Source organism: Pleurodeles waltl, chromosome 6 (assembly GCF_031143425.1).
Source record: "Pleurodeles waltl isolate 20211129_DDA chromosome 6, aPleWal1.hap1.20221129, whole genome shotgun sequence".
NCBI lineage: Eukaryota > Metazoa > Chordata > Amphibia > Caudata > Salamandridae > Pleurodeles > Pleurodeles waltl.
In genome coordinates, this window is record NC_090445.1 from 1,399,211,111 (window position 1) to 1,399,224,721 (window position 13,611).

The 13,611-nt window shown below is 47.2% G+C and overlaps 1 protein-coding gene across 1 annotated transcript in view; it reads left to right on the plus strand.

The window, feature by feature from the left end:
* Positions 1–13,611, plus strand: part of LOC138300886 (putative oxidoreductase YteT) — a 1,004,722-nt gene that overhangs the window by 592,380 nt on the left and 398,731 nt on the right. Inside the window, exon 14 of the mRNA XM_069240740.1 lies at positions 10,533–10,625. Coding sequence (XP_069096841.1) covers positions 10,533–10,625 — 93 coding nt within the window. The remainder of the gene's footprint in view (positions 1–10,532; positions 10,626–13,611) is intronic.

Below are 13,611 nucleotides of genomic sequence, written 5' to 3' on the forward strand. Positions count from 1 at the left end.
TCTGAGCTAGAGGGGAGGGAGAAGTGGTCGTTCACACCTGAAAGGATTGTGCCTGCCCTCACACAGTGCAGTGTCCGACCCCCTGGTGTGCGTCTGGGACCTGGCCAGGACAAGGAAGGATCTTGCAAACACTTGAGACTTTGCTTTGAAGTTTGCCAACTTCAAAGGCAGAACAGGGTATAAGAAGAAGACTCAAAACCTCAGACGTTTAGAATCTTTCTGGAATCAAGAGGAACCTCTGAAAGGAGAACAGCTGAAGAGCTGGAGGAGGAGTACTGTCCCTTTGCTGTGTTGCTTTGCTGGACTGGCCTGCAGTTGCTGCTTCTGCCTGAAAAGAGTGCAAAGGGTGAACTTTGCTGTGTATCCTGCTTGAGAAAGTTCTCCACGGGCTTGGAGTAGAACTTGCCTCCTGTTGGAAGTCTCAAGGATATCAAAGACTTTCAGTTTCATCTGCCTGCAGCTCAGGGAACTGTGTGTTTTGTGCTGCAACAGAAGAAAAACCACTGCGACGCCGGCAAAGACGCCGCTGGCCTGCACCGTGACCTGTCGAGGCCGCATGGAGTTGCATTGCCCCTCTTCGCACTGCGACCCTGGTCTCACTGATGCCATCATCGGACGACTTCACTGAGCCGCTGCTCACACAGCGACCTATGGGCCCCGCACTCCTGCATCGCCTGCTCACACCGCAGCCTGGGCCTCCCCAACGACAACGCTCCTGCTGAAACCGGTGCCGCAACCTTCACCGTGGCCTGTGGACGCTGCTCGTGAGGTACACAAAGCACCGTCCCTTCCTGCACTGCAGTCCCGGTCCACCGACGCTAGCGCCATCGACTCCAGTATCGTCACCAGGCATCCCTGCCTGCACCGTGGCCTTGTGGACACCACTCGTGAGGGTCACGAAGCACCGTCCCGTGCCGCACTGCCGACTTGGGCCTACCAACGACAGCGCTTCAGCAGCAACGATACCGCTGCCTGCACTGTGACCTGGTGACACCGCCCGTCGCACCGCCCTGCTTCACGCTGCGGCCCCCGTCTCACCAACGCCGCTGGACGCCGTCACTGAGCCGTTGCCTGTACCATGACCTGAGGGCACCACACGTCGCATTGTCCCGCTTCACACCGCAGCCCCGACGCCATCCACTCCAGGGCTCCTGACTTCAGCCCAGAGTTCGATCTGCAACGCGCGTGACTTCAGGGGCCCGACGACCCCCACACCACACCGGAATCGACTCCGGAATTGACACCACAGTGCCAGCAACGCTGCTCTCCAGAGCTCACTGCGAGGATCACAACACCCTGCAATACTAAAGGTACTTTTTGCGGGTTTCCCCAACACTGTAGCTGGCCGGCAATGCCGCGGCCTGCCTGATCTGTTGGTTTTGTTGATCACGATGCCGTGATAGCCTCAGGTGGCGCTTTCGACTTCAAAGAACTGTATTTTTGAGTAAATCTTTCAAAATTCCTATCTCTAGCACTGTAAGTTGAATTTTTATCGTATTTTGTCTTGTTTTAAATAGATAAATATTGCCTATTTTTTAAAACTGGTGTGGTGTCCTTTTGTAGTGTTTTCACTGTGTTATTGTGTGTTATGTGCAAATGCTTTACACATTGCTTCTGAGATAAGCCTGACTGCTCGTGCCAAGCTACCAAGGGGGTGAGCAGGGGTTATCTGAGTGGGTATCTCCCTTATCCTGACTAGAGTGAGGGTCCCCACTTGGAAAGGGTGCAAACCGACTGCCAACTAGAGACCCCGTTTCTAACATCTATGTTTCCTGAAAAAATATTATATTATGGCAACCAACAAACTGGACCTAATCCTCACAAGCCATTTTGTTAGCAAGCCCTACAATGTTCCAAAAAAGAACTTTAACAACCTGAGCACATGACACCAGCAATTCAGGGTTACTAGGCTGAAAAGATACAGAGGAAATAGGTTCAGACAGTCTCTCATTTACAAGTTGTGCACATACCACATTGGGGCCAGGGGCAGATAAAAACTCTAGATGTCCAACCTTCGCTGGGGTCCAATATATCACCTCCTCAGCGGGGGACCAGTTAGCCATTGTCTGACAGGCCCCAATGGGGGAAAAACAACAATACACTGGCAAGTTTGAAAGGGAAGGCTGCACCAGTTTTGACAAAGGATGCGTCTCTCTGCAAACCCACAGCCCTAGCCAGATCTCTATAAAAATACCCCAAAGGAAGCAGCTTAATCCTGCCATGCTTAATGTGCCCTTCTCTGAAAGGCCAGATCAGCTCCCCTGCAACCCTAGAATGCCTGAGAGTAACAATAATATAGCCACCATCAAATTCCTTTTGCAACTTCCCCACCTACCCTGCTCTCCTGGCCATAATGATCTCTTGAAAGAGGTTACCCGGACCTCCAATATTCCCATCTGGCCAATGGATAACCTTATTCATTAAATGAAGGGTAGACTCTTTGGCTTCGGGCGGTAACCCCTGGACATAAGCAAGGACGATCGCATATTGGCTGACAGCAGGTGGTAAATCACATTGGATGCAGTTAGTATGAGCCAGAACTCCCTTATTAGGGACTGACTGGAGGCGACAAATAGGATTTAGACCTCCTGCAGGTGGACCTCTCGGCATAGACTGAGGGGCAAGTACAGGAGCATAGGGAGCTTGAGCTATACCAAGGGCATATGGACAAAGGGACCAGCAGGTACAGAAGCAGCCTGGCTAGCAACAATGCCAACCTCAGGCCCCTTACCCCCATCCCCTGCCTCCAGAGGGCTAACCCTATTGCATTGACTAGCACTGGACTGGCAGGAAAGGCAGTTCAGCTTAGCAGCAGTAACACCCAGAAGGGCGAAAATAGAGTCACATTTTCTAGAAAAGGAGGCTTTAAGATCTTCAAACAACATTGAAATTTTCCTCAGGAGCAAATCTTTGTCACGTGGGCCCTCAGGCGTGCCAGGGATAAGACTAGTCGCACAAGACCTCTTTGGTATGGAACCAGCAAGGGCTTTCTTCCGTTTTCCAGTCAAAGACCTTGTACCGATGCCTCCCTGTTGGATAATCTGTGAGTCCCGTTGCCCTTGGCCTGGATGGATTGCCTCCTCAGACACAGATTTGCCTGACGATGTTGCCATGGCTAAAGTATTTGCCAACTAACAAAGTTCCCAAGGGGGTTCACCAGTAGTAGCCAGAGCAGGACTAAGAGATAAACCAGTAGCGGACGAAAGAGACAAACGGCAATCTGTCAATTCAGTCTCTTTTGAGATAACCCCCACTGCCCGTACAATGAAGTCATCAAGGTTAGACCCAGAGTCAGCTGGGGTGGCGGCAATTACAGTTTTACGCTTTCCCATACTGTCTAATTGGTAAATCCAGTTGAACAACTGAAATCAAAACAGTTGAAAACTGTTCCTTAAAAAAGAGCAGAAGAAAGAGAGTGGGCCCAGCCCAGCCTCGTCCATGCGTGGATGGGGTCAGATGGGCCCTATCTTAGCCCGGTCTTTGTCAGGGCACGTCCCAACTGCGCCCAGTGCCGCGGTGATTTACAGGTGCCTTTCAAGCACAATCTGCCCTTCCTGTGACTTTAGGGTATGCTGGGGGATGTAGTCCCACCTTAGCTGTGCCTCCAAAGTCTACCCGGGTTGAGGGGAATCACAGGCGCTTTTCAAGCATTAACGGCCCCTCCTGTTGCCTTCGGGTATGCTGGAGGATGTAGCCCCCACCCGAGCAGAGCCTCCACAGACTAGGGCAATCTGCAGCTCAGCGCGGTTGGTGACAGCACTCCCACACCAAGACCACTTCAATAAAAAGTTAAATAGTGCTGGCCGATATTGACAGCTCCCTTAGTTGCCGCGCCCCATGCCATGGGGAATCACAGACACTTTTCAAGTGAGACTTGCCTCTCCTATGCAGAGGTCTTCAAACTGGGGGGCCTCAAGTGATCCCAGGGGGAGGCTCCAGGCTCTTGCCAAAAGAAAGATTATGCAGATAATAGTGCTTTGTTTTAAGCAGAATTTTTTTATTACATTTGTAAAAAGGTAACAGAACGTAACTGCAATGTTTGAATAAGTCCAGACGTATTTAAACATTGCCAACGTAATAGAATGGTTATGAAAACTTCTGAGGGGGGCCTGATGATTTATTTTTTCCCACTTGGGGGCGCAGTAGTGACAAGTTTGAATACCACAGCCTTAGGGTATGCTGGGTGATGTAGTCCCACCCCAGCAGGGCCTCCCCAGTCTTGTGCAGTTTTCAGGCACAAGGCAGTCAGTGGCAGCACTCCCTCACCAAGACTACTTTAACAAAAAGTTAAATAGTGCTGTCCGATATTGACAGCTCCTGCCAGTTGCTGTGCCGCGAGGAATCATAGGCGCTTTTAAAGTGTGGCCGGCCACTCCTGTTGCCTTAGGGTATGCTAGGGGATGTAGTCCCACCCCAGCAGGGCCTCCACAGTCTCAGGCAATTTTCAGGCACCACGCGGTTGGTGACAGCACTCCCACACCAAGTCCGCTTTAACAAAAAGTTATATAGTGCTGGCCGATATTGACAGCTCCCACCAGTGACTGACAGATGTTGTCACACCATATGTGATACATAGTAGTGTATGGTCTCGTGGTATTGTTCTATTATCACCACACTGTCATCACATAGCTTGACTGCTTGGCATCACTACCCACCGAAAGTCGAGTGTACCATAGGAGAAACTTGGTTTTGCAAATAGAGTGCTATAATACCTGACACCTTAGGATGCAAGTGATCACTGTGAATACTCCGTAAAAACCACTGGCTGCCAAAGATGCAGAGCAACAGGGGATTGTTTATTTATGTTCGTTACTTGGAAAGGAATGTCCCCTGCATGGTATACAGGCATGTTCCTCTGCCCTTAGTGTTCGACTGTGTGTGTATCTGGTATCCTGACTTTAATACTGGTCCTTTCATTATGCTAGCCTGAGCATGAGCACAGAGGTCTAGACCTGCCCAACACTATACAAAGTCCTGGACCTGTCCTATGGCTGGCTAGAGTGCCCCAGCTTGTCTTCTAGTGGTGATGGCAGCATACTGTGTTTTAAAATTGATAGTGTGAACAGAACATTTTTATCACTGAGGTATGTGGTATGTGAATGCACAGCACCTTGTGCTTACAGAAAATGCAGACGGTGGCCCTCGTTCCGAATTTGTCGGTCTTTTCCTAAGACCACCAAAGCTGCGGACGCCAGAAGATCACCACTGCTGCACTGCTTCCGACCGCCATATTACGAATACCACAATTTTGGCAGAAATCCACCAGCAGTCGTGCTGGCGGTGCGTGGCGCGGAGGCGTGTCCACCACCGTCACCGCCACGCCAAAAGGACTCCGCTCACCGTATCACGAGCAGTAATACGGTGTGGTGGTGCCCTGATGGCAGGGCGCTGCCGGATATGGATGCACCAGGAACCGTTCCCTGACAGACGACCTCCTAACCGGACAAGGTAAGTCGATCGTCCGACAGGGTAGGACGGTGGGAGGATGGGGGTGTTGTGTGTGCGTGTGTGAATGTAAGTGTGTATGCGTGTGTGTATATGTGTATATATGCGTGTTTGAATGCATGTGTGAATGTGTGCGTGATTGTTGAAGTGAGTGCGTGTTGGTATGTTTGTGTGAATGCATGTCTGTTGGTGCAAGTGGATGAGTGTATGCATGCGTGTTGGTGAATGCATGTATGTCAGTGTTGGTGAATACGTGTATGTCAGTGTTGGCGAATGGTTGTATGCGTGTGGGTGTGTGTGGGTGTATATGCGGGGAGGGTGGTGCTGTCATGGAAGACGGTGTGGGGGGTCATGGATATATAATGGGGGGTTAGGCAGTCGTCTGCCGGTGGCAGGAAAGGAATTTCCTGTCGCCGGCAGCCTTTCCACTAGGGTTTTCGTGGTAGTGCTACTGTCACGGAAACCCTGGTGAAAAAGCGACTCGCCATACCGCTGGCAGTCTTTAGAAGACTGCCGGCCCAGAGGTGCTGTCCTCAGGGTCGGCTATCCTACTGCCCTGGCAGTACCAGCGGAGATATGGCAGTTTGGCAGAGGAGGTGAGACTGCCACTGCAGCCCTGGCAGTCTTCGGACCTCCAGGGTCATAATGAGGGCCTTAATGTGGTATCCTCTCACCTCTGGGATACTGGCTGTCCGAGAGATACCAACCTTTGTCACACAGCAGTCTTTCTAGAATTCTGTAGAGCACTCCCATTCTCAGTCATGAAGGACGTAAAACTAGAATAAAGTAGGGTATTTGACTTCCCACTTTTATACACATTTTGCAGACAGATTTTGATCTACTGTTTCAACCTTTAGAACTGGTTTGGGGTGGTTCTCTTTTCAAGTGCCCTTCTCACTCTACTCACTAGACACAGCCTTTGTGTAGAATGATGTTTCTCACAGGAGGTAGCATTGAGGCTGCCTCCAAACTGGAACACCCACAAGATGGGCACATTGAAGTGGCAGTTTTATGCACTTGGCTGTTATCAGCATTTCTGAACTGGTAATTGGAGATAGACAAAAGGGCAGGCCTGGCCGAGAAACTTCTCACTTTGAACAACAGAACTCCAATCATCGACCAAATAGCCGTGATCATTAGGGCATGCTTGGTGTGCCACTCCAAGCATCAGATCAGGTCCTGGAAATTGCAGTGTCAAGGACAGCCCTAGATCTCTGGCTCATTAGATTAGCATGAAGCCATGGCCAAAATACAAGTTATGATACCAGTTTCACAGGCATTCGGGCTCTCCAAACATACCTGTTTACAATGCAGGAGACATTCCCATTCCAACAGTTCATTCCTGTTTGTAAGATGTAGTCAGTGGGTGAATATGCCTGGCCATTACAGAACGATGGAGTAGCTTTTTGGGGTACAGTTGATTTAAGTCTCTGGCGCAGCCATACTGCTGTTCCTGTATGCAAGCCGAGTTGAATGAAGGCTTATAGATATGGGGTTATAAATGTCACACCGGACTTGGGGTGCACCACTTGAGGATCAGAACTCATTCCAGCAGAGGACAGCAGGGCTCAGGTAGGTCCAGGCAGGTCCAGTGCAAAAGGTAAGCTGGTCAGCTGCAGAGAGGCTTCTTAAGCTTGTTTCCATGTAGCTCAGACAGGCCGTCAGCCAACTGACCCTTGAGGTCGCTCATGTGAGACTGGGGTGAAAGAAGCAGATCCAGTCTCAGAATGCAGGGCAGTGCTCAAGCAGCAGGGCAGCTGTCTGGGGATCAAGGCACTCCTCAAGCAGCAGGACAGTCGTCTGGCAGCAGCAGGGCGGTCCTCTGGAGAGCAAGGCACACCTCAAGCAGCAGAGCACTAGTCTGGGGAGCAAGATAGTCCTTCTGTAATGTCCACAGGTTCAGTAGTGTACTGACGAGTCGAGCTTGAGGTCCAATATTTATATCCGGAGTCAGCCTTTGAAGTGAAATAATTCCCTATACTGCCCCACATCTGGTTCTGGAACATACTTCCCTTTCCCTGTCAAGGCTCCAGGACGTCTGGTGTGACGAAAGACTAGTGTCAGGCTCCTTGGTGTGTGCTGGAGGCAAGCCCTAAGAAGTGTAAGTGTGGCGGGGAACGGCTCCGGCTCAGCCAACCTGGCAGGATGTCCAATCCTGCCTTCATCTAGGCCCTTTTGTTTCACTGTCTAGGAAGAAAACACAAACCCTAACAACTTAGCCACTTACAGCTATATGACCCAGCATACTGGCAGAAGGCATAAATGCTTAGGACAAGAAAATACCAACTTTCTAAAGGTAAAAACAACAAGGTGATGGATGGAATACTTGGTTTATTGCTCAGGGCCGCATCCCAGTTAATTGTTCTTTTGCCCACCATGCCACCTCAGTTTAGACCCTGCCATATTCAAATCAGTCTTAATCCTGCTTCTCATGGGAACAGTCCGGCCTGAACTGCCCGGCTGATATCTCTGACTCGGGGTGAATGTTTGAAATTGTTCAGAAGTTCCTCCACATCTATTCTTTTTGCATTTGTCACCTTAAGTGGGACGGGTATGTCCAGACGTGGGGCTGCATTTGCCATGCCACTGGGATCAAGTTAGCCTGGCTGATGAGGGGTGATTCCCCAAAACCGGTCCCAGGGTGCTTGTTTCCAATCCTGGGAGTACCTGGCCTGGAACAGGGTCAAAACTGATTTGCGTATTGCTGGGTCCAAACTAGAATGGCGTGGTGAGATTAAAAAAAACAATGGATTCGGGACCAGCTCTCTCACTAGGGGTGAATGTTTCACATTGTTCAGCATTGTGTCCATCATCTGTTCTTTTTGCAACTTTCTAAAAGTGACATTTTTAGAATAGTGACTTAAAACTCGACTTTACTTTACAGAGATTTTTCAATTACAATTCATTAGAGTGTAAACACAATGGGGGTGATTCTAAGTCTGGCGGGCGGCGGAGGCCGCCCGCCAGACTTCCCCCCTCCAGAATACCCCACCGCGGTCGGAAGACCGCTGGGGCTATTCTGTGTTTTACACTGGGCTGGCGGGCGACCGCCAAAAGGCCGCCCGCCAGCCCAGTGTAAAACTACCTTCCCACGAGGAAGCCGGCTCAGAATTGAGCCGGCGGAGTGGGAAGGTGCGACGGGTGCAGTGGCACCCGTTGCGAATTTCACTGTCTGCAATGCAGACAGTGAAATTCTTTGTGGGGCCCTCTTATGGGGGCCCCTGCAGTGCCCATGCCATTGGCATGGGCACTGCAGGGGCCCCCAGGGGACCCGCGACACCCCATACCGCCATCCTGTTCCTGGCGGGAGAACCGCCAGGAACAGGATGGCGGTATGGGGTGTCAGAATCCTCCATGGCGGCGCAGCTTGCTGCGCTGCCATGGAGGATTCATTTGGGCAGCGGAAAACCGGCGGGAGACCGCCGGTTTTCCACTTCTGACCGCGGCCGAACTGCCGCGGTCAGAATGCCCAGCGGGGCACCGCCAGCCTGTTGGCGGTGCCCCCGTCATTTTAGCCCTGGCGGTCTTGGACCGCCAGGGTTAGAATGACCCCCAATATCTCTATCTGCTCACAATCAAAAGTTATCACTTATCAATTGTAATGAGGTAACCCCGTGATAGTCAATGGGAAAGAGAGGCCTTACAAAAGCAAAAAACAACTTTAGGAGTTTTCACTACCAGGACATGTAATATGTAAGTACAAGTCCTAGTTTTTAAATACAAATCACCCTCCCTATAAGCCTTTAGGGCATACTGTAGGGGTGACTTACATGTACTAAAAGGGTAGATTTATGCCTGGCAAAGGGTTATTTTGCCAGGTCAAAATGACAGTTTAAAACTACACTACAGACTATAGTGGCAGGCCTGAGATATTTTTTAAAAGGCTACTTTAATGGGTGGCACAATGAGTGCTTCTAGCCCTTCGGTAGCAGTTAATTTACAGGCCATGGTTACATGTAATACCGTTTATTGGGGACTTACAAGTAAATTAATTGTGCCAATTAGGTGTGGACCAATTTTACCATGTTTGAAGGAGAGAGCATCAGTACTTTAGCACTAGTTAGCAGAAAAAAAGTCTAGAGTCCTAATGCCAACACAAATTGGTTAAACAACAAAAGGCAAACGTGGGGGAGACTGTAAAAGGGCCAGGTGCTACAGATGTCATCTGCATACATATAAGAATGAAACCCAGACGTATGCAGATGTCTTGCCAACAGCTGCATGCAAATGTTGGACAACAGAGGTGACAATATGGAGCCCTGGGAGACACCCCAACTGAGCACGCATGCATGTGTTTTAAGAAGAGATCTAAACCACTCCAACATGTCTTTGGCAGCCTATGTCAGAAAGTCTCCCAAGCAGTAGCTAGTGGTCAGTGGTGTCAAAGGCCATCGACAGGTTATGATGAGTTCCATCACTCTGATCCACCTCCTGAAGCAGGTCAACCAAACCAGAGAGAATAATCAGTTCGATGCTGTGGCTATGTCTGACACAAGATTGGGAGGCATCAAGAAGCCCTTTGTCCCCATGAACATACTGTTATGTGCTAGAATCCTTGCTATTTTGTCAAGCCAACTTCTTCCTTTCTCTGCCCACATCTGTCACAGCTATTATGGAAACTTGTAAGAACCAGTTCTTAGACTATAGGTCCTTTACGGCAGTCAAAGTTACAAACTAGTATGTTTCTTTCTGTAGGAAAAATAACAGGTAAGTAAAATAATGTTTCCCTAGGAGCATCACCTCCGCTCTCAGCCTCTTTTAAGATCACATAACCTGCCAATTTAGTAGTTTGCTGGCACCCCATATTTTTCTGTTATACGCAACCCTACACACACACATGTTCACTCGTTCACACACTCCTTTTTCTCGCTCATCCCATAATCTACACACCTATCCTGCACTGGAGGTTAGGATTCACTACCTATATAACTCTACCTAAGGGACCTTGTGTTTGAGTGTTTGAAAGAGGCCACTTTACGAGTCCAGTCACTTTTTGCAATAATTTGCACATTTTTTCTTACTGTTTTAAAGACTTTCATTAAAAAAAAGGCAATAACATAAATTGACTGCATTTGATTCTGCCCTAGCCTGAAGGTGCTGCCAGTCGCTGCTTGGATTGTGCGGTGGAGGAAGCTTGCCCATATTCTGCTCAGAAGATCTATTTGAAAAGTGCACAAAAGGTTGGTAAAGGCCTGTTCTTATCACCTTGCTATGGATTAATAAATGCTGGGTATGCTCACCTGAACCTCATTTCTATTGCAAGCATTCCAAAAAATGGACATGTTGATTTCCCTTACTCATCTTGACTTAGCAAGAACATTACATTTGTTTTAAAATAGTATTTAGATAGCATAAATTAATCTTATTAATTTATTTAGACACAGTAAAATTTTGATTTTAATTTATATTTTACTGATTTTTTATATCTTGTTTTGTTTGAGCATCTCCAGATGACATTAGCTTAGAGGGTGCTGGATAATCTAGGTGGTTAGTGCTTAAATGTTCAGGTAATGTGAAGTTTATTTTCATGTAGCTCTGATTTTCTGATGACATGCTATATTTGCTCACACCGCAGTGAGACAGTTGATCCTGTAATTTCATAGGCAAGAATAATGTATTAAAAAAATCCTTGATTTTTCGGGATGAGCCAGGATGTTTCCCTGAAGGGATATATGCTGCTGGAGATGCTGTCCATTTTCTCTTGATTTTGCTGCTAATTTAGGATTTAAAATAATTTCTGTTTTTTACACACTCTGTATAACTTTGTATTTGAGTGCCTACATGGCATTGACTCTGCATCACTTTATTTTTTAATTCTATAAAAAAAAAACTTTTACTTTTTCCATTAATCTAGAACTCAGTAATTGATTGGGCCCATTTGATCTCAAACATTTTACTTAAATTCATTTTTTTCTGATTTTGATGCCTAGGGGCAGTGCCTTAACGTCTGGATACATTGCCTCATAAAATTGAGATTTAACACACCTCCGATCCAGTGAAATGTGTGAACATTGATTGAGGTAAATGTTGGGGTGTCCAGAGTTTTGAGTACGTGGTTTTGCTCACACAACAGAACACCACAATGTGATAGCTTAAAGTGGAGATAACAATAGAAAGGGTAGCTGGGACCAGGCTGCAGTAGAAAAAGGATTGGAGACACTGAGTCCAAGTCAAGATCCCCACCCCTGGCCCCTGGGGAGCAAATGATGAGTCATTTCCTTAAGTAAGGGAGCAAGGGAATAACAGGGGTTAGAAAATGTCATGAGTAACAAAAGCATTTACCAACTAAGCTGTCTAAATTAGATAAGGTGTGAGAACTAAGATTACATGCAGTGTTATGGTGCAGGTATTTTAACCATTGGACCATTGGTTTGGTCAGTATTTCCATGCCAAGTCGGATAGAAAACTTACGAAAATCACTGGTCTAGTATTTTTCCTCATTGAAATATAAATATAAAACAACAACTGCAGGATGAAAACATGTCAAACATATGTTAGAGCTATCTAGACTATTCCTAAATATTTTAACACAAACAGAGGCAGAATTGCTGTGTTTGAAAACTAATACAGAGAGTTTTACAAAAACTGCTAGTTAAGTTATGCCTCCTGAACCTTCCATAATCTCAGCATGCACAGACATTTTGGGTATTTTTCTCTTAGAAGGGCTGCAACCCTTTCTGCAGTCTTCAAAGACGATCGAGAGTCAAGGTTAGAACCCAGAGCCAGATAGATGCACCCCGATAGCACCAACAAACAGGCAGACAACAGTGGGTGTGATTAATGCTTCTGAAACCTGAGAGTACGAGCTTCCCTCCCTCAAAGAGTAGGTACAGTGCAACATGAGCAGTGCAGACTTCCATTCCTCATGAAACACGTACAGCATGGACAGAAGTGGAAGCTTCCCTCCTCACGGAATAGGTACAGCATAGTAACGACAGTGGAAGTTTCCCCCCTGACACTACAGCAGCTGTACAAGCTTCCTATTGCCACAAAACATGTCAATCTCAGGAAGTATCAGTAACGCCTTCTCTTTCAAACAAGAGGTACAGTAGCAATGTGAGCACCCTTGCCTATTTGATGCATATGTTTCAGTATGATTATATGGATGGATAAGCACATGGATAGTTGAGCAAGTAAAACAGTTAAGCATGGATGGTGGAGTATAAACATCTGTTATTTCAGTACCAAGATGCTCTAGGGAGTTAATGTGCGCTTACAAATACATATTGCATGACATGTAAGGTTATGTGTGGAAAAGGGAGTGACTGTACTGATAAATGAGTACGTGGATGGACAAATGGATGGTGGTGTCAGTTGGGTGATAAATAGGTGAGTGGAAAACTTACTGGCTTGTGAATATATGTTTTGCTGTATGCTGACTTTTTTATGGCCAGATGGCTGAGTAGATGAACGGAGAAGGTGGATGGAGAACACATGTGAAAGAAAAATGTGTCTGTGGATTGAAGGGTATGTTTGCAAGAATGCTTGAGGGTTAGTTTGTGTGTTTGGGTGGATTAAAGGGCATTGTGTCTTTGGTATGTGTGTATGCCTATGGAGTGTATATGTGTACATATGGATGGGTCTTGTGTGTGAGTGTGCATGTATGTCCAGATGGATGTATATGTGGGTGAATGTGCGTAAATTACCTTGAAGCTGCTACACTTGGGGCTGGTCCACTTGTGCACATGGTGAGCTGTAAAAAGGAACTAGTGACTTAAAAGGGCATGTATGTCTTCCTGCTGGTCACAAGAAATATATAACGGTGATGCACTGTTACTGAATGTTATCAAAAATCCTGATACTGCAAAGTGACTGAAGGTTGTTGCTTGTGCACTTAGGAGTCAGACCCCAGTAATTTAAGGTTTTATAAATACAAACATGAGGTATTTGATATGACACTGTGGCTTAGCCTCTGTTGGCTGTAAGGGAAGCTCATAATAGAAACAATAACCAGGAGCCATCTAGGAATGATGTACAACATGGTGGCATGTATGGTTTAAAGGTCACACACGCAGTTGTGTTAACCATGTGTCCCGACTTATCAAAGCATTATCAGCACATTCATTATTTACAGCGCCTCAGAATGACACATCTTTAAACACTCTAAGAACTAATCATTGGGGTTCTAATGACCTATGAGCAAAGTGTACCTGTTTGCGTTTCTAT